Source organism: Bos mutus, chromosome 10 (genome assembly GCF_027580195.1).
Source record: "Bos mutus isolate GX-2022 chromosome 10, NWIPB_WYAK_1.1, whole genome shotgun sequence".
Lineage (NCBI taxonomy): Eukaryota > Metazoa > Chordata > Mammalia > Artiodactyla > Bovidae > Bos > Bos mutus.
The window spans coordinates 8,169,329-8,191,661 of record NC_091626.1 but is presented as its reverse complement, the minus strand read 5'-3'; the positions used below and the strand labels follow the sequence as shown (position 1 = coordinate 8,191,661).

The window sequence follows — 22,333 nt, the reverse complement described above, 5'->3', positions numbered from 1 at the left end:
AAAGCTATGGTTTTTCTAGAAGTCATGTATGCGTGTGAGAGTTGGACCATAAAGAAAGCTGAGAGGCAAGGAATTGATGCTTTTGAACTGTGGTATTGGAGAACACTCTTGAGAGTCTATTGAATAGTTCAAACAGTTTCTGACAAGTACATTTGTTGTCTCGATGGACAGAGGAAGGCTTAGTACTTCCCACTCTTTCTGCTTTCCTGAGGTTTCTCTAGTATACTCTTATGAAATTCTTTCTCTGCTGCCCTAAAAGAAAGCAAAGGAGGAATCTGGACCAGTGCTTTCTAGATCAGAAGAGTATTCTTTAAATTCTGGTGTACGCATATGCCACTGGATTAGTCCAGATGAAAGGGTTCAGGAAGTATACCTTCTCCAGGCATCCCTTTAGTAAACTGCGGGGAGAGGGAAAGATTTCCTGATCCCCAAGCCAAGTAAAAGATGCACAAGCCATCTAAAAAAGGAGGGTAGTATTTCTTTCTGGCATGAACTTGCTCTGCTGGATCCAGCTGCAGCGCCACGCACGTCCACTAGGGGCCGCTCCAACGACCCAATCTGGGCGCGCAAACCGGGCGACGCCCCGCGCGTGCTCACTGGGTGTAGCGTACGCCTCTGAACCTCCGCGGACACCCTAGCTTTGGGCTGCTGCTCCCCTGGTGGCTACGCTAAAGCAAACCTCTAGCAGCTGGGTACGGCAGCTCTTTGGGGACAAAAGTCTTCCGTCTGGGGTGGGCTCCGCTTCGCGCTCACGGATCTTTCGGGCAGACCTGAGCCGGCAGGTATCAGAGGGTGCGCTGTGCTGCTATCGGGGACCAGGAAGAGGCCGGGCTTGCGCGGAGTTGAGGTTGACCTGGGCCGGGGCCCGCGGGACGCCGTCGCTGCCCGGATGTTGCGATGGCTGATCGGGGGAGGCCGAGAACCACAGGGACTGGCCGAGGTAAATCGCCGGGTGGACCCTGCCTGCCGCCGCAGCGGCCTAGCCTGCCCGAACTCTGGCTGCTGTCTGAGCCCGGCTCGCATCTGGACGTGGGACACCCGGCGGAGGCGGGGCCTGCGGGTTCCGAGGGCGAGGTCGGCGCGGGTGGGGGGCCCTTTCCCTGCTAGGTAGACCCCATTTCCAAGAGGTGTGGAGACGGAAACTGATGGAGTCCAACGACAGAATCAAGGATGCCCAACTAGTCTTCTGCCTACTTAAAGCAGTCTCATTCTAATTTAAAAAGCATCCAATTTAGTAGAGAGTAAGACGGTGTGACTGCAGATTTACACTTTTGGTTTGTTTGATATTTTGTCACTTCCCAACATCAACTGATACGTACTCAGGGAATATGAAATTAGTTTCATTAATTCTATAAAACCAAAAAAGATGTGATTATTTTAAAAATCAATAATTTGCTTAAAAGTTAAAATTATATTCGAATTATTTTGAGTTCCATAGTCACACTTTCTTCATGGGGCGAATAGCTGAATAGACTTAAATGTTGAGAATAAAGTAATTTTGGAACCTGGAAAGTATTGAGGTCTGGAATTTATTTCAAATGCTATTCAAGAATAGGATTCATGTTGAATTCTCTCTCTTTTTTATAGGGAATATTTTTGATTGTTAAAAACGTGCGTTGTAAGGAGTCTTCTCCTTTTTAACTTCCTCATATCTTTGCAGTTGAGGCCTATTATTCGTTGTCTTAAAAAGTATTTCTTACTTAAAATTAGGTTTATTACAGATAGGCTTAAATTCTAAAGATTGTGGAAGAATTGTGGAAAATTGACTAGTTCCTATGTGATATATGTGACAGTTCCTTATTAACCCAATTCTTTTTTTAATCATAGAATTTGATTAACTAATTCTGCCCTGTTTAGCAAGCTTTCATTTGGAGGAAGTAGTGTACAGTTTTCAAACTTCTTGCATTTGCTTTTTCTCATCAAAACCACTGCTAGAAGGGCGATGGGATAAATGAAAAAATTACTGCTTTGAGTTAACTTTTTTTAAACATTAATGAGTGTTAAATTGTATATTTATTCGTGTAAAAGTACTTGTGTTTTATAACTGCTGTGAATTTGTACATTATCCGAACCAGTGATTCTTCGTTCATTATGCAGGAACTTTGTATCTAGGCTTCTAGTTTAAAGCAGTGTTTGCCTACTGGGATGGTTTTGCCCATTGGATGACATTTGGCAATGTCCAGAGACATTTTTCGTTGTCATTATTGAGGGGTTCAGGGAGAGGTTGGATTTCTATTGACATGTAGTGTGTACAAGCCAGGAATGATGTTCAGCATTCTGAAATGCACAGAAAATCCTCAACAAAAGAATTACCTGGTCCAAAATGTCAGTATTGTCATGTTTGAGAAGCTACAATTTAGAGGTTAAGGAAACAAGTTTTATCATGAAATAGTACTGGATTTGACTATAGGAATGGAATTGGTAAGATCTACCTTACAGAACTATTCAGTGAGTTATAAGCCATATGTGCCTTTATACAGTGTCTGGCATATGGACTGCCACTCACATGTTTTCAAATAGAAGTGAAGGTGTGTAGGTCTTAGGACTAAGCATCATACTGTGTAAATTTACCAGTAATCTTTATCACTATTGTCCAAATTTGAATTTATTGAATTCATTGACTATGAATTATTTCATTTTTCCTTTGTTCATTCAGTACGCATGTCAAGTGCCTGTAATGGCGTAGGCACTGTTTTAGTCTATGTTATATTTTACCCCTTTGACTTAAAGTTGTATTTCTGCCAAATTTTGAGAAACACCCATTTAAAAATTTTGTGTTGGTTTGGCCCATTAGTTTTTTAGATCAGGTTTATTGAGGTATAATTTCCATAAAACAAAATGCATCCTTTAAAATTTATTTTGACCTGAAATTATTTAAATTTATTATGTGGATTTGTGGTAAGAGAAATGTTTTATGTTAAGTTGGCAGTTACTTAATATTAGGGGAAGTAATATATAGTATTAGGATATCATATATTACAGTTTCTAAAATCTTGTGTTCTTAGATGTATACCATATAGTTTTATTCCAATATTATCTTTTATCATAAATCATTTTATGTTTTTTTCTGTTTCCCCCATTACAAGAAATCTCCTTTACAGACAATAGGTGAAGAACAAACCCAGAACCCCTACACTGAACTGCTTGTACTGAAAGCTCATCATGACATTGTACGGTATCTGGTACAGTTAGATGACTCAAGGTAAGCAGCTCTAGTTACCCAATTGACTACTGTTTGGAAAGAGGTTTTTTTGGGAATTTTACAAAATTCAGAATCTAGCTTTTGTAAAAATTTTGGAACTGATCAGTAATAGCATTTAGTAGAAATTGACCTCAGTGGCTTGATGAAATATGTGTCTGAAGTCTTTTTGCTCAGAAGTTAGGGTATCATTTCTGGTGATTTGATGGTTATTTTTGCTTGTTCAAAGTTTTGGGTTTCTTTTTTGTTATTGTTTTTGAGTACTCAACAAATACTCTTGTTAGTTTAAAGGAAATGTGTGATTTTAAAATGTTGATGGGAGTTTTAACTGTATGTTAAGGTGAATCTAAATTTGAGAACCAGCCCAGGTGGCACAGTGGTAAACAGTCCGCCTGCCACTGCAGGAGACACAGGAGATGCGGGTTTGATCTCTGGGTCGGGAGATCCCGGAGAAGGAAATGGCTACCCACTCCAGTATTCTTGCCTGGAAAATTCCACGGACAGAGGAGCCTGGTGGTCTATAGTCCAGGGGGGTCACAGAGTCAGACATGAGTGAGTGCACGTGTGTGCAGACACACACACACGCACACACACACACCCCACATACACACAAAATGTTTAAATATCAGGTACCTCCCAGGAGTGTACTATTTTCAGTAGAAGATTAGAAAAGTATTTAATTTGAATTTTTTGTTATTCAAAATGTACCTTATTCTTTTTTTTTTTTTTTAACACCAAAAACAGTTTGTATTGGGTTATAGCTAGTTAGCAATGCTGTGACAGTTCCAGGTGAACAGTGAAGGGACTCAGCCATACACATCCATACATACCCACATATCCACTCTCCCCCACACCGCTTCCATCCTGGTTGGCACATAACATTGAGCAGAGTTCCATGTGCTATTCAGTAGGTTTTTGTTGTTATCCATTTTAAATATAGCAGTGTGTACATGACCTTCCCAAAGTCCTTAAGTATCTCTTCTCCCCAGCAACTGTGAGTTCATTTTCTAAGTCTGTGAGTCTCTTTCTGTTTTATAAGTTTATTTGTGTCGTTTCTTCTTAGATTCCACATGTAAGGGATGTCATATGATATATCTCCTCTACTTCACTCGGTGTGACACTCTCTAGGTCCACTGGTGTCGCTGCACGTGGCCTTACTCCATCCTTTTTAACGGCTGAGTAACATTCCCCCCACTTCTCTCTCTCTGTCTCTCTGTATATATATGTATATACACGCATATATATATCTTTCTTTCTTTATCCATTCCTCTGTCAGTGGACATTTATGTTGTTTCCATGTCTTGGCCGTTGTAAACAGTGCTGCAGTGAACATTGGGGTGCGTGTATCTTTTCAGGCCGTGTTTTTCTCTGGATATATCCCCAGAAGTGGATGTAGGGTCATTTGGTAGCTCTGTTTTTAGTTCTGTAAGGGACCTCCATACTGTTCTCCACAATGGCCTATACCAATTTACATTCCCACCAACATCGCCGGAGGGTTCCTTTCTCTCCACTCCCTCTCCAGCATTTGTTGTTTGTAGGTTTTTGATGATGGCCAGTCTGACCAGTGTGAGGGGATGTCTCACTGTAGTTTTGATCTGCATTCCTCTAATAACTAGCAGTTTTGAACATCTTTTCACGTGCTAAAGGCCATCTATTTGTCCTCTATAGAGAAATGTCTGTTTAGGTCTTCTGCCCATTTTTTGAGTGGGTTGTTTGTTTTGATGCTATTAAGTGTCATAAGCTGTTTGTAAATTTTCGAGACCAGTCCCTTATCAGTCACATCATTTGCAAATATTTTCCCTCAGTCTGTGGGTTGTCTTTTTGTTTTGTTTATTGTTTCATTGCTGTGAAAAAGCTTTTGGGTTTAAGTAGGTCTCATTTGTTTATTTTTGCTTTTATTTCCATTATTCTGAGAGATGGGTTAAAAATGATTTTGCTGCGATTTATGTCAGAGAGTGTTCTACCTATGTTTTCGTCTAAGTTTTATAATGTCTGATCTTACATTTAGGTCTTTAATCCATTTTGCACTTATTTTTGTGTGTGGGTTTAGAAATGATCTAATTTCGTTCTTTTACATGTGGCTGTCCAGTTTCCCCAGCACCATTTGTTGAAGAGACTCTTTCCAACATTGTGTAGTCTTGCATCCTTTGTCATAGATTAATTGACTAGGTGCATGGGAAAATGAACCTTATTCTATACTTCCTTGCTAACATGTATAATGTTGTGTTTAGTATATTTGCAAATAGAGAAGGTGTATAGGTCTTAGGACTGTAGATTTAGCTTGTTATTGATCTGTAGATCTGTTTTATTAAGCCTCTGTTCAACTATATGCTTATCCTTTGTAGCATCTATCACAAATAATGATTACACAAGTAATTGTGTAACTGTATAAGAGAGTGAGGGACATTTTTTTTTCTTATTCTCCACAGTATCCTTAGTACCTGGCATGGTGCCTTACATGTAGCAGGTAACTAATTGTTAAATGAATGAGTGACTCCCTCAACTATTAAGTGTACATGTTGCATGCCATCCTGAATCCCTAACCCCACTTCTTTTGTCTCTATCAACTACTCCACTATCATCTCTTAACTTTCTCTTTTGTCTTTGATACCACCTTTATTATTTTTCATCCATTTTGAACTCAGTGGGTGACTGCTCCTGTGATTATTTCCAATTCTCAATATCATTGCTGATGTCCTTTAACCTTGTCTTCTCTGCTTTTCTTATGTCTTTGGTGTTTAGTTGATTGTCCCACATGCAGTGCAATTCTGGCAATACCTGGAGTTGTGTTGAATTTTAAAGGTTAAGAGGACAGTCCTGTTTAACAGTCCCTTCACCACAGTCACAGCTGCAATCTCTGGGGTTCCCAGGCCACCTGCACTTTTGGCCAGTTAGCTACAAATTCTCACTACCCCCTCAGGTTTGATAATTCTCTAGAATGACTAACAGAACTCAGGAAAGCACTATATTTATGATTACAGTTTTTAAAAAATTAATTAAATTGGAGGCTAATTACAGTATTGTAGTTTTTTGCCATACATTGACATGAATCAACCATGGGTGTACATGTGTCCCCCATCCTGAACCCCGCTTCCAACCCCCTTCCCATCCCATCCCTCAGGGTTGTCCCAGTTCACCAGCTCTGAGTGCCCTCTTTGCATCGAATTCATGCATTGAATTTGGGCTGGTGATGTATTTCATATATGTAATATACATGTTTCAGTGCTATTCTCTCAAATCATGCCACCCCCGCCTTCTCCCACAGAGAATATCTGTGTCCCTTTTGCTGACTCACATATAGGGTCATTGTTACCATCCTTCTAAATTCCATATATATGTGTTAATATACTGTATTGGTGTTTTTCCTTCTGACTTACTTCACTCTGTATAATAGGCTCCAGTTTCATCCACCTCATTAGAACTGATTCAAATGTGTTCTTTTTAATAGCTGAGTAATACTCCATTGTGTATATGTACCACAGCTTTCTTATCCATTCTTCTGCCGATGGACATCTAGGTTGCTTCCATGTCCTGGCTATTATAAACAGTGCTGTGATGAACATTGGGGTACACGTGTCTCTTTCAATTCTGGTTTCCTCAGTGTATATGCCCAGCAGTGGGATTGCTGGGTCATAAGGCAGTTCTATTTCCAGTTTTTTAAGGAATCTCCATACTGTTCTCCATAGTGGCTGTACTAGTTTGCATTCTCACCAACAGTGTAAGAGGGTTCCCTTTTCTCCACACCCTCTCCAACATTTATTGTCTGTAGACTTTTTGATAGCAGCCATTCTTACTGGCATGAAATGGTACATCATTGTGGTTTTGCTTTGCATTTCTCTGATAATTAGTGATGTTGAGCATCTTTTCATGTGTTTGTTAGCCATCTGTCTTATTATAAAGGATATGATTGGGGCTATCCAAATGAAGAGATACAGAGTCAGGTCTAGAAGGACACCAAATGCAAAGTTTCTGGGTCCTCAGGACACATCCCCCTTTCAGTGTATCAGTGTGCATCACCAGTGAGGAAGCTCCCTCAAACTTTGGGTGTCCAGAATTTTATTGGGGTTTTTTTACATGGGAATGATTATTTCACTTATTTGCCACATGACTGAACTCAGTTTCCAGTCCTTCTCTACCTGTCGTCCCCTCCCTGAGCCCCCAGGTTGGGAGGTTAAGATGATACCCCATGGCTCAAAGTCCCAAACCTCTAATTACATGGTTCATATTTCCCACATGGCCAGTCCCCATCCTTACATTGTCTAAGGGTCTACCATGAGTCATCTCATTAACATAAACTCAGGTGAGGTCTGAGGGACCCAGCTTTCTTTTAGAAACCAAGGATAAGTCCAGCCAAATTATTGTATGAACACATGCTCCTCAGATTTTTAAGATTTCACATTGATTGCTATCCTTCAACCAGAGAAGGCAATGGTACCCCACTCCAGTACTCTTGCCTGGAAAATCCCATGGACAGAGGAGCCTGGTGCGCTGTAGTCCATGGGGTCGCTAAGAGGGACTTTACTTTCACTTTCCACTTTCATGCATTGGAGAAGGAATTGGCAACCCACTCTGGTGTTCCTGCCTGGAGAATCCCAGGGATGAGGGAGCCTGGTGGGCTGCTGTCTTTGAGGTCGCACAGAGTTGGACACGACTGAAGCAACTTAGCAGTAGCAGCAGCTATCCTTCATAGTGTCTTCTTGACTATTCTTGTTACATAGTTTGAAGAGTTTGAAGAAAAGGCCATCTCCTAGAATAATGATCATTGTACAGATACTGATATTTGATTGCATTTTCCCAGTGTGGTGCTTGTGTGAAGGCTAAGTCTCTTTAGTTGTGCCTGACTCTGTGACCCTATGGACTGTGGCCTGCCAGGCTCCTCAGTCTATGGGATTCTCCAGGCAAGAATACTGGAGTGCGTTGTCATGCCCTTATCAGGGGATCTTTCTGACCCAGGGATCGAACCCACATCTCTTATGTCTCCTGTGTTGGCAGGCAGGTTCTTTAATACTTGTGTATACTTCAGTTATTCAGTGATGTAGTAAGTGTTTTGTCAATAGTACAAAGCTATAGAAGAGAATATCAGCTATCTATTACCATTGTCAAATATCAGCCCAAGCAGTGACTGCAGCCATAAAATTAAAAGATGTGTGCTCCTTGGAAGAAAAGCTATGCCAAACCTAGACAGTGTCCTAAAAAGCAGAAACATCGTTTTGCCAACAAAGGTCCATATGGTCAAAGCTATGGTTTTTCCTGTAGTCATGTACGGATGTGAGAGTTGGACCATAAAGAAGACTGAGTGCCAAAGAATTGATGCTTTTGAACTGTGGTGTTGGAGAAGACTCTTGAGGGTCACTTGGACTGCAAGGAGGTCAAACCAGTCCATCCTAAAGGAAATCGCCCCTGAATACTCATTAGAAGGACTGATGCTGAAGCTCCACCTGATGCGAAGAGCCAACTCATTGGAAAAGACTCAGATGCTGGGAAAGATTGAGGGCAGGAGAAGTGGGTGGCAGAGGTTGAGATGGTTGGATGGCATCACCGACTCAATGAACATGGGTTTGAGCAAACTCTGGGAGATGGTGAAGGACAGGGAAGCCAGGTTTGCTCCAGTCCACGGGGTTGCAAAAATTGGGCATGACTGAGCAACTGAACAACAGCAACAAAAGCAAACAATTTATTGCACTATTTTGTGGGGTGACATTTGGGTAGGCTCAGCTTGATGGTTCTGTTGTCTGTGCCAGGATCAGCTGATCTTGTTTAGGTTCATGTATGCTTATGTGGTTACCTGGTGGATTGGTTGGGGTTGGCAGGTTCACGGTGGTCTCAGCTGGGATGACTGGGGATCTCTCCATGTGGTTGCTCAAGTGCTATTTCAATAGGAATGGAATTTAAATACTGGTAAAAGGGCAAGCCCCAGTGTAAAACTCTTCAAGTCTATTTTCAGTATGTTTGCTGCTGTTTCATTGGTTAAAGCAAGTCAGAAGCTGGCATGAATTCAGTAAGTTGATGAATGAACTCTATCTCTTGATGGGAGAAGCAACTAAATCCTATTGCAGAAGGTGGTAGATATAGGGAGGGAGATTGTTGGTCACGTTTATTGTATACCACAGTGAATCTAAATGTCTTGAATAGATTTTAAAACAGGCCAACTTTTTTGGCTTTTGCAATCAGGTGAACATATTACCATATGAACCACATTTAATTCTTTGTCTTCAAGTCATGACTATGTCAGAATTTGCATGTAATTAGGTATGAAGTTTTTCACTCAGTTGCAGACCTGAAGAACTTTTGATCTCTTTTGTTTGAAAAAATTTAATTCTGTAGTGTACTTTTAAAAAACCTGAAAGAGTCATTATTGGTAAGAATTACATTAAAAATATGCAAGTGATGTAACTGTTATAAGCAGAAGAGCGCAGTGTTTTCATTCTTAATGTAATAGTTTAGATAGTTCAGATATAGCTTTCCCATTACATATGTTCATTATTTATGCATTGTCAAATTACAGAAATACCTTTCCAGTATTTAAGTAGTATATCATTATTCCTTTTATGTTTTTATTTAGTTTTTATGGACATCACATTCTGGATTTTTGGTCAACTGTTGTAATCCAGGTTTCACGCTTCAGGTCTTTAGATAATATCATTTTATTGAGAATTTTGCAGAAGGATTTTCTTGTTTTCTCGGTGGCTCAGCTAAAACCAGTGAGTGGAAAATTTTCTCAGATTGGTTTTTGAAGATACCAAATAAATCCTGTATAACCTAACAGACAGCTGCCTTTTCTTTTCTTCTTCAGTATTTTTTGAACATGAAGTGAGGGTCATATTGATTGGGAGATCACTAAAGAAGGCTAAGCCTCAGCAAGAGTCTTCCAAAAAATGGACTGTGCTAAAATTGCATGTAATACTCTAGCATTTGACACATTAAACTAAACTGAGTTCATAACACATTTTAAGAATAGTTTTCTCTGTTGCTCATTTGACCATCCCTTGCTTCTCCAGGAAACAGACAAGGTTATGTAGGATGGTGATCATGACTGGAAAAGAATCAGATGACCCATGAAATGCCAGGCTGGAGGCCAGCGTGTACCCCTAGGATGACTGTGAAGCTGTACATTCACAGGGGTCTAAACAAACAGTACAGTTTGATAATTCACTAACAGTGAACAATATGCTACATCTTTAAGAAAATATTCTAAAGCTAAGAATAACATTTAGAGAATAGAGATCAGTAGTCAAGACCATTTAGATCCTCCTAATACCTCAGTTTCCTGGGAAGTAGACAATAAAATGGAGTTAAGCATGAAAAAGTATTGTTAGAAATACGAAAGGAAAGGGAAGAAGCAGGATTGGACTAGGGGAGCCATCTCAAACTGTGATGGAGATTTGACCAAGTCTCTGTAAGCCCAGTATGGACTCTGGAGGAAAGAACGCTCTTTAGATGGTCCTGCTTTAGGGAAATAACTAGGACTGTCTAACCTGCATTGCTTGGACACTGGCTGAGGGTCATCCAGAAATGTGCCCTGGCTTCCACCACCTTGCTTCTGTCCCGGGGACTGGGTGCCAGCTGAGAGAGTTTGCGTGCGTGCTTAGTCGCTTCAGTCGTGTCCGACTCTGAGACCCCATGGACCATCGCCTGCCGGGCTCCTCTGTCCATGGGATTCTCCAGGCAAGAATACTGGCGTGGGTTGCCATTTCCTTCTCCAAAGAGGTAGTTTAACTTCAGCTCAAGAGCTGAAACGGACTCTGAAGTCAACAGCTGGAGGCAGATTCACCGCCTTCCTCGTAACTGGGCAGCTAGTCCTGTCTTGAAGGGGTATCTGCAAGTCAAGATCTATACTGCCTTTCTATACAAACTCTATCTTGAGATCAGTAGTGTTTGATGAGAGGACATTTTCTTTATAGAAGGATTCAAGCTAGGAAGAATCATAGAATTGGACTGTTATTTTGCCATCTCTAATAGAATAACAAATTTAGGCAATGCTTATTGATAGCTGTTAACATCACAAACACACACACACACAAGATTGCCAGAAATTGTATTTCCTATTGGGGAATATAAACTCCTTATGAAGAAGTAGTCTTACCAGATAGTCAAATTTAAATATGATTAAGTCTCTAGAGGTCTCAGTTTACTAGAAACACAAGGGACACAGATGCATATCAAATGATAACGCAAGAAGGTAGCTGACAAAATCCAGAGTGTGAGAACTCTGAAGACAAATGCATAATTACAAGGAGGAAAATATATGAAGAGAGAATAAAATAAGAGAGACTTTAGAGATATATCGGTCAGTTGCAGTATATGAACCTTATTCATGGACTGTATCATCCATGAGGTCGCAAGCAGTTGGACATGACTGAGTGTCCAACTTTCACTTTTCACTAGATCTTACTTCTAATATACTTAAAAAACATTGTGAGACAAATTTGATTACATTGTGGTGATGTTAAGGAATTAAATGTTAACTTATTTGTGATGTAAATACGTATTGAAGTATTTATTGATGAAATACGGGATTTGCATCAAAATAATCTGCAGGGGGCGGGTATTGACTGTGGTACAGATGAAACAATATTGGTCGTAAGTTGATAATTATTGAAGACGTGATGAGTACCTGGAGATTTTTGTTATATTGTTCTCACTTTTATATGTATTTAAATTCTTCATAATGAACAGTTTAAAATGATATACATTTGATATAGAGGGAAAAACCCTCCAGTTTAAAAGCTATTTTTGTTTCAGATGTTTTTTCTTGGATATTATTAGAAGTAGGAATCACACACATAGACATGAACCCATCAGCTTAATAGCTAGATTACCAGCTAGCAACCCAGCTAGCAAAAAGCTGGATTAAAGGATGTAGCTTTGATATACAACCACAGTGGGTTTCCTAATTTTCACCCTGAGTTATGTAGACTTATTCACTGAATTGCTGGTACAGCTGGACATTCACAAGCTTCCCACTCCGATGTAAGTTTACCTCAAAAGTAAGACCAAACCAGACTGTTCCCTTGCTGTGCTGTGCTGTGCTTAGTCGCTTAGTCGTGTCTGACTCTGTGACTGCATGGACTGTAGCCCGCCAGGCTCCTTTGTCCATGGGATTCTCCAGGCAAGAATATTGAAGTGGGTTGCCATGCCCTCCTTGTTCCCTCGCTATGAACAGACAAATCTCAGAGAACCCAGAATGGTCTGATCTGAGCATACTCAATGAGTTCTTTAACCTTATTTATTACTCAGTGGGACAGAGAGAGGCCAAGGATATTTCTGTAGTAGAAATTCCTTCCAGAGAAGGCAGTGGAGCCTGGTAGGCTGCAGTCCTTGGGGTTGGGAAGAGTTGGACACGACTGAGCGACTTCACTTTCACTTTTCACTTTCATGCATTGGAGAAGGAACTGGCAACCCACTCCAGTGTTCTTGCCTGGAGAATCCCAGGGACGGGATTGCCTGTTATAGTGGGCTGCCATCTATGGGGTCGCACAGAGTTGGACACGACTGAAGCAACTTAGCAGCAGCAGCAGAAGTTCCTTCACAGGTATTTGAGCTCAGAGAGATGTAGTTTGCCACCAATTTAAGTCACACAGATTTTTTTGTATTCTAATACTTATAAACTTGATGTAGTTTAACTTTGTGATTTGGGGGAGGTGAAAGCTTATCAAAGATTTTACCTTTGCAAATAACTGGGAACTAAAGATTTTTCTGTCTTTATGCTATTTGTGAGATGTTTGTATTAGAATTGTGTTAATTAAATACATGTGCTTGTGCTTAGTTGCTCAATCGTGTCCAACTCTTTGTGTTACTTCAGTTCAGTTCAGTTCAGTCGCTCAGTCATGTCCAACTCTTTGCGACCCCATGAATTGCAGCATGCCAGGCCTCCTTGTCCATCACCAACTTCCAGAATTCACTCAGACTCACGTGTTACTTAGTCAAGGGAAAAATTTTTTGATGCTAGAGTAGATCATGAAAGAGTCAACAGCATAAATATCTATGGTTCCTGAAAATGCTTTGAAGTTGACTTCAGCTTCTCTTACAAGTTTCTGTCTACAAACTTCTCTAATTTTCTTCAAGTAATTCTAGCATCAAGGTAAGTAAAAGTCTATTTTAAATGAAAATTTTGACATTTTTTATTTTTGTCTGGTTTCTGATATTAGCATTTTTCAACTTTATTATAAAACTATATATTAGTTGCATTATGATTAGAAAGTACTTGTGGATTTGGTGGAAAGGGACTTCTGCATTGTCATAATAATACTCTATTTTTATTTTTCCAGGACTTTATGGTTATGTAAATATTGAATACAAGAAAATTTATGTTTAGGTTTATGGCTTATCATTTTTTATGTCCTTTAAGGTTATATTTGAATCTGTAGCACCTTTGATTTAATTAAAATAAATTCTCCTGAATAAGAACTATTAAATAAGCACTTAAGTGAGGGCTATAGGAATTATTGCAGTAATACTTGATTTTATACAAATCTTTTTGAACTTTTGCTGTTCTTTCAGCCCACAGTTGGCAAGAATGAGAATACTTTTGCTGAGCTATCCAGAGGAAGGTGTTTATAGGAACTGATTCCTATAAATTGAAATAAGCATTACAGAATTCTCAGTGGACTGATTATTTGGACCCTGTAGCATTCCATCATACTGCAGGCTGTGAGCCCTTCAAAGACAGGAACTTAGCTCATTGATCTTTACTTTCAGGATCAAGCATATAAATATATAAAATTAATGCTTAATGTATAGGTAAAGCTTACTAAAGATTTCTAGAATAATTAAATCATTGTTCAGTTCAGTTCTGTCGCTCAGTCGTGTCTGACTCTTTGCGACCCCATGAACCGCAGCACGCCAGGTGTCACTGTCCATCATCAACTCCCAGAGTCTACCCACACCCATGTCCATCGAGTTGGTGATGCCATCCAACCATCTCTTCCTCTGGCGTCCCCTTCTCCTCCTGCCTTCAATCTTTCACAGCATCAGGGTCTTTTCAAATGAGTCAGCTCTTTGCATCAGGTGGCCAAAGTATTGAAGTTTCAGCTTCAACATCAGTCCTTCCAATGAACACCCAGGACTAGTCTCCTTTAGGATGGACTGGTTGGATCTCCTTGCAGTCCAAGGGACTCTCAAGAGTCTTCTCCAACACCACAGTTCAAAAGCATCAGTTCTTCGGCGCTCAGCTTTCTTCACAGTCCAACTCTTGGAAAAACCATAGCCTTGACTAGATGGACCTTTGTTGGCAAAGTAATATCTCTGCTTTTCAATATACTATCTAGGTTGGTCATAACTTTCCTTCCAAGGAGTAAGCGTCTTTTAATTTCATGGCTGCAGTCACCATCTGCAGTGATTTTGGAGCCCAGAAAAATAAAGTCAGCCTCTATTTCCACTGTTTCCCCATCTATTTCCCATGAAGTGATGGGACCAGATGCCATGATCTTAGTTTTCTGAATGTTGAGCTTTAAGCCAACTTTTTCACTCTCCACCTTCACTTTCATCAAGACGCTTTTTAGTTCCTCTTCACTTTCTGCCATAAGGGTGGTGTCATCTGCATATCTGAGGTTATTGATATTTCTCCCGCAATTTTGATTCCAGCTTGTGCTTCTTCCAGCCCAGAGTTTCTCATGATGTACTCTGCATAGAAGTTAAATAAGCAGGGTGACAATATACAGCCTTGACATACTCCTTTTCCTATTTGGAACCAGTCTGTTGTTCCATGTCCATTTTGAACTGTTGCTTCCTGACCTGCATATAGGTTTCTCAAGAGGCAGGTCAGGTGGTCTGGTATTCCCATTTCTTTCAGAATTTTCCAGTTTATTGTGATCCACACAGTCAAAGGCTTTGGTGTAGTCAATAAAGCAGAAATAGATGTTTTTCTGGAACTCTTGCTTCTTTGATGATCCAGCAGATGTTGGCAATTTGATCTCTGGTTCCTCTGCCTTTTCTAAAACCAGCTTGAACATCTGGAAGTTCACGGTTCACATATTGCTGAAGCCTGGCTTGGAGAATTTTGCGTGTGAAATGGGTACAATTGTGCGGTAGTTTGAGCATTCTTTGGCATTGCCTTTCTTTGGGATTGGAATGAAAACTGACCTTTTCCAGTCCTGTAGCCACTGCTGAGTTTTCCAAATTTGCTGGCATATTGAGTGCAGCACTTTCACAGCATCATCTTTCAGGATTTGAAATAGCTCACCTGGAATTTCATCGCCTCCACTAGCTTTGTTCGTAATGATGCTTTCTAAGGCCCACTTGACTTCACATTCCAGGATGTCTGGCTCTAGGTCAGTGATCACACCACTGTGACTATATTTTTGCTTATTCACACTGCTTGAGAACAGTGCTTTCTTGATTTTATTATAAGTCAGCCACTGTGACTTTTATTATAAGTCAGCCACTGTACAAATTATTTTTTTTTTGCCTTTTAAAAAATTTTTATTTATTTTTTAATTGAAGGATAATTGCTTCACAGAATTTTGTTCTCTGTCAAACCTCAGCATGTATCAGCCATAGGTATACATATATCCTCTCCCTCCTGAATCTCCCTCCCAATCCCACCCCCTCTAGGTTGATACAGAACCCCTGTTTGAGTTTCCTGAGCCATACAGCAAGTTCCCGTTGGCTATCTATTTTACATATGGTAATGTAAGTTTCATGTCACTTTTTCCATACATTTCACCCTCTCCTCCCCTGTCTCCATGTCCACAAGTCTTTCTCTGGGTCTGTTTCTCCATTTCTTCCCTGTAAATAAATTATTCAGTACCATTTTTCTAGATTCCATAAGTGAAAGTAAAGTCACTCAGTCATGTCCGACTCTTTGTGACCCCCATGGACTGTAACCTACCAGGCTCCTCTGTCCATGGAATTTTTCAGGCAGGAGTACTGGGGTGGGTTGCCATTTCCTTCTCCAGGGGATCTTCCTGACCCGGGGATTGAACCTGGGTCTCCCGCATTGCAGGAAGATGCTTTACCATCTGAGCATATATATGGATTAGAATATGATATTTATCTTCCTCTTTCTGGCTTACTTCGCTCTGTGTAATCTAACCTCATTAGAACTGACTCAAATGCATTCCTTTTTATGGTTGAGTAATATTCCACTGTGTATATGTACCACAGCTTCTTTATCCATTCATCTGTTGATGGACATCTAGGTTGCTTCCATGTTCTAGCTATTGTAAACAGTGCTGCAGTGAACAATGGGATACATGTGTCTTTTCAATTTTGGTTTTCTCAACGTATATGCCTAGGAGTGGGATTGCTGGGTCATATGGTGGTTTTATTCCTAGTTTTTTAAGGAATCTCCATACCATCTTCCATAGTGGCTGTATCAGTTTACATTCCCACCAACAGTGCAAGAGCGTTCCCTTTTCTCCACACCCTCTTCAGCATTTGTTTGCAGACTTTTTGATCATGGCCATTCTGACTGGTGTGAGGTGATATCTCGTAGTTTTGATTTGCATTTCTCTAATAATGAGCAATGTTGAGCATCTTATCAAATTATTTTTCTTGTTAGTATTTGTATCATGGTTGCCTTCTACTCTACAAAATATAGATGATTTTTTTTTTGCCATGTAGTGAATGGATGGTAAAGAGTAGGGAAAAGCTATAATTTAGTTCATTAGTTCAGTTCAGTTCAGTCGCTCAGTCGTGTCCGACTCTTTGTGACCCCATGAATCGCAGCACGCCAGGCCTCCCTGTCCATCACCAACTCCTGGAGTTCACTCAGACTCACGTCCATCAAGTCAGTGATGCCATCCAGCCATCTCATCCTTTGTCGTCCCCTTCTCCTCCTGCCCCCAATCCCTCCCAGTATCAGAGTCTTTTCCAATGAGTCAACTCTTCGCATGAGGTGGCCAAGTACTGGAGTTTCAGCTTTAGCATCATTCCCTCCAAAGAAATCCCAGGGCTGATTTCCTTCAGAATGGACTAGTTGGATCTCCTTGCAGTCCAAGGGACTCTCAAGAGTTCTGCAACACCACAGTTCAAAAGCATCAATTCTTCGGCGCTCTGCTTTCTTCACAGTCCAACTCTCACATCCATACGTGACCACTGGAAAAACCATAGCCTTGACTAGATGGACCTTTGTTGGCAAAGTAACGTCTCTGCTTTGAAACATGCTATCTAGGTTGGTCATAACTTTTCTTCCAAGGAGTAAGCGTCTTTTAATTTCATGACTGCAGTCACCATCTGCAGTGATTTGGGAGCCCCCAAAAAATAGAGTCTGACACTGTTTCCACTGTTTCCCCATCTATTTCCCATGAAGTGATGGGACCAGATGCCATGATCTTAGTTTTCAGAATGTTGAGCTTTCAGCCAACTTTTTCACTCTCCTCTTTCACTTTCATCAAGAGGCTTTTTAGTTCCTCTTAACTTTCTGCCATAAGGGTGGTGTGATCTGCATATCTGAGGTTATTGATATTTCTTCCGGCAATCTTGATTCCAGCTTGTGCTTCTTCCTGCCCAGAGTTTCTCATGATGTACTCTGCATATAAGTTAAATAAGCAAGGTGACAATATACAGCCTTGACATACTCCTTTTCCTATTTGGAACCAGTCTGTTGTTCCATGTCCATTTCGAACTGTTGCTTCCTGACCTGCATATACGTTTCTCAAGAGGCAGGTCAGGTGGTCTGGTATTCCCATCTCTTTCAGAATTTTCCAGCCATTTTTTCATGCCAAGAAACAAGGACTATTTCTTTAGTCTTTTAAACCTGCTAGAGGTAATCAGAAATGTGTTGGACTGGAAAGTGCCATATTGGAAACATAAATAAGTACGATAATTACTATATTTCATTGATTCTAAAAAGCCTATTTTTGGTACAGTAACATCTCTAAAATTTGGATACATCATATAATTGGTGTCTTTCATTTATAACTAACAGCATTTTTCCTTAATAGTACATAAAATAATAGTATGTCTTACAATTGATGTCTTATATTTCTTTAGTACATTTTTAAACAATCACTGAATTTTAAGATCTTGAAATAAGAACCACATGTAATTGATTTTGGCATTTCCCTAACACATGATGTGAAATCTTACTATTTTGTGTGTATCAGTAAAGAAGGATTTCTCTTAAAATCTTTAGACTTGAATCTTTGGGTTCTATTAATTTAGAGTGTTTAAAAATTTTTTTTTGTATATTATTATATGGCAGTATAGCCCCTATTTTTTCTTCCATTGACTATATTAAACATTATTGGCATTTAATTACTTCTTTTATTGTTCCCTACTTCTTTTCATAGTTATAGTGTATCTTACTGTTAGGGATTCTTAGATTGAAGTTTCATTTCTCATTTGGAGATGGCTAGAGTGTGTGCTTCACGGATGAGGATAAACTGATTTAAGATAAGCTGATATAGTGCTGCCAGTTTTCAGTTATCCATGCTAGGAGAATGGATAATTGTCATTTGTGAATGATCTTCCTTCCCTTTATTCGTTATTTTATGGCTGGTACTGGTATGTAGCAAAGTCAAACTGGTTTGCATTTTAAAGCTTCACGTTTCCTCTTTAGAGCAGGTAATAATAAATACTGGAAAGGCAAAAAAAAAAAGAAAAGGCAATAGAATATGAGAATTGAAAAGCCTGAATAATACACAAACTGGATAATTGACCTCTGAATGATAAAAAGAAAAAAATGGGCTGTGGATTCATGCATTACTATTGAGCATTGTTTAGATTTAACTTTTGTTCACCACTGATTGAATTAAAGTTTGAGATGAGATGCTCTGTATCTCATTTCTAAACTCTCAACCGTTCAATCATCTCTCATTGTGAAGTCATGAGATTCAGACATGATAAAGCAATAATGAGAAGTTAAAAATCAGGGCTAGAAAAAAGTATATTTTAAACCTGTACTTTTCTAAAAGGGAGAAAAGCAATTATAAGAGTTTCAAGAATCAATAGAAATTGATATTTTATACCAAAGAAATCTTAAGACCTTGAGTTCTGCCCTCCCCTTCATCATGGTACAAGTAAAAAGAAATCAATAGCCCTAGAAACATAAGCTGTTAAAGATCGACATCCAGCAGTATTTTTGATATTTAAGGCATTGCTTCGTATTCTGATTCAGACAGTCTGTGTAATTAAGCATAAGAAATTGTTTTTAAATATAAAATTGTTTTCTTTTTAGTCTCCATATCTTTTATATATTTCATTTTGAAAACAGAATAAATGTTATGTATGGGTTTAAAAATAGTTCTTTGTATGGTTTCTATCTAGTTAACTAAGACATTTTAAATGGTCCTTTCTGTTAAAAAGATAAGTAGTTCTTTATTAAAAGTTACTAATGGACTCTGTCAGACTCCATTAGGCCAATTTCCCATCTCCTAATCTCTTAGCTCCTGCAGTAGAAGATGTAATCAAAAGATTCTGCAGCAGGTACTGAGTATGGGAATTGTCAGAGCCAGTGAGGACAGTAGCTATATATGAGGCTTTGAAACTGAGTGTGAGAAATTTGAACTTGATGCTCAGTTTGGACTGTTAAGGGAAGTGTTACATGACTGAAGTAGGGAGATTATATGGATCTCTATAGGGTAAAATTCAATAGAACAGAGACTCTCAGGGCCAAAGTATTAATAGTTTTTGTGTCCTCAAGTATCAGTTCTCTACTTTTCTCCCAATGGCGCACACACAGCTCACAATGTTTACTTTAATGAAGATGTTTAAGGCATGCCCAGATTTTTGTGAAAATATGCTAACAATCTTGCATGGAAGTACACATTTTCTAAACACCATAGCTGCTTGTGGAGTACCACTTATTAATGGTTATTAACCATAACCAGATGCAGTTCATAGCTGGCTCTGAATAATACTACCTCCTTCTCTCCCATCCAGAAAAGCAAACTTTTGAATTCAAGTGAATAAAAAGTGATATTAGAAGAACAACTTGGAATCGATTTTGATTATTTACACACTTGTGTAGTACATTATTAACAAATCAGTTGACATGGTTAAAATGTGACTGCTGTATACCACTGTGTTGGGACACTGCTTGAGAACAATGCTATATTGATTTTATTATAATTCAGCCATTGTGATGAATAATCCTGTACAGATTATTTTTCTTGATAGTGTTTGTATCATGGTTATCTTCTACTCTATAAAGTATAGATGGTTGGTTTTTGATCTGTAGTGAATGGATGGTAAAGAGTAGAGAAAAGCTATAATTTAGTTCATTACAATTCTTTTTTTATGCCAAGAAGCAAACTTACCTTTACCTTTTTCAAGAATATTCATTAAAAAAGCAAAACAGAAACCAAACTTTCCAAACCAAAAGACATGAAAGGGAGATGGGATATTTATGTGGAAAGACCACAGAACTGAGAGGAACAAAGGAGAGATACTGGCTTTAAATATAGTAGAGTTAAAATATCTAAATACCTTTACCTAGAATATAAGGAATCTAAGGACAAGATTCCTTTGGTCTACTCCTGGGATATCACTTCCTGTCACTGTAGCTTTTCCTCAGCTTGGTTTCATGTCACTTCAGGGTTTAATCATATAATTTTAAAGGAAGGACTTTAACGATCATTTATAGATCTCCCTTATTCTTAGTCTAGCAGTTATAATTCTCTGAATGGTCTTATTCATTTTTGGATTTGCTGTACCTGACACAAAAATTAGAAAGTATTCTATAAAGATTTATTAAGTTGGCTTAAAGAACTTAATGTACATTGATATTAGTAAGTCAGAATGCTATTAATAAAGTCGGGTAATTCTTTTTTAAAACTTTTATTCTTACTTATTTGACTGCGTCAGGCCTTTGTTGTGGCATGCGAACTCTTAGTTCTGGCACGTGGGGTCTAGTTGCCCAACCAGGGATCGAACTCAGGGCTCCTGCACTGGGAGCAAGGAGTCTTATCTACTGGACCACCCGGGAAGTCCCTAACGTCTGATTAGTCTTAGTAATTTTAGCACTTAAATGTCATCAGTAATTTTTTGTTTTTCTTGACCTTTTTTCTCTAACCAGATTTGCATCTGCTGGTGATGATGGAACTGTAGTTGTGTGGAATGCCCAGGTGTGTATTGATTCTATGTGGATTATCTAACACAGACATGACTCTATAGTTGAGTATGTATTCATAAACATTACCTGGAGATGAGACTGCATACCAGTAGACTGAGCCGAATTAATGTTTGAAAAGGGCTGCTTAGGATGAATCCATGTACAGTGAGGACCAATGTTTCATATATAGTTTTTAATTTAAGATTTTTCCTGAGAAACAAATGCTAAATTATGGAAATAAATGTCTTAATTTTAATTAAGCAAAATTTAAGTTAGCAGCTATGTACTGATTCTGAAAATGAATCAGGTGTTGATTTTTGTGAGAGACAGTTTTTTCCAAATTGACAATTTTTTCTGAATTTTTCTAAATTGTGCATAATTTAGACAGCATAATATTCTTCACATGTTTCACTTTAATAGTAATGTAATAAAAGGTTTATTTTTAAAAAAATATTTAAGGCTTTACCAAATTTCTCTAGGTCCTCTCTCCCTAATCCTTGGATTCTCAAAGTATTCTCTTGGGAAGCATTTATCTCCTCACCCTTGTTTGGATTGTTACCTATTCTGACTCCATCAGATCCTCATTTTTCAATGGCTTTGCCTGTGATGGACACAGTTTAACATTACATTCATCACATACATCATGAAATCCTGCAACCTTGGAGAGATTTGAAATTTATGTTACATTTTCTTTGCATTTTTGTATTTACTACTTGGGAAGTCAGAGACTGATGGATGAAGACATTGGATGGATGGAAATAGCTGTTGATGTTAAATAGAAATAGAGTCAATACTGACTTTATGAGTGGTTGATATATTATTGGGCATCTACATCCAATTGTTACTGTTTGTTGACTTTTATTCTGCAGTGTTACAGGATGAGATAATAAATACTTGGATAATGAAGACTCCCTATATTTTCCCTGCCAAGTTACTGATATTTTATACTTAATTTACACAATTATAATCTTAAAACCAAATGGAAAGTGTATTCCTTAAAGTTTCCTATAACAATCTGTTATTTTCTATTAGAAAATAATTAAAATTATTTAAGCCTACTCTTGTAGCATCTGTTTAGATTCTATTGCTTAAATTATAAAATCTAAGTAATTTCAGATGGAATGTATGTATTTTCTACC

The 22,333-nt window shown here is 38.9% G+C and overlaps 1 protein-coding gene across 1 annotated transcript in view; it reads left to right on the top strand.

The window, feature by feature from the left end:
- Positions 1 to 606: 606 nt before the first annotated feature.
- WDR41 (WD repeat domain 41) overlaps positions 607 to 22,333 on the top strand; it is a 50,842-nt gene continuing 29,115 nt past the window's right edge. The window contains exons 1-3 of the mRNA XM_070377250.1: positions 607 to 940; positions 3,087 to 3,202; positions 21,159 to 21,207. Coding sequence (XP_070233351.1) covers positions 890 to 940; positions 3,087 to 3,202; positions 21,159 to 21,207 — 216 coding nt within the window. The 5' untranslated portion in view covers positions 607 to 889. The remainder of the gene's footprint in view (positions 941 to 3,086; positions 3,203 to 21,158; positions 21,208 to 22,333) is intronic.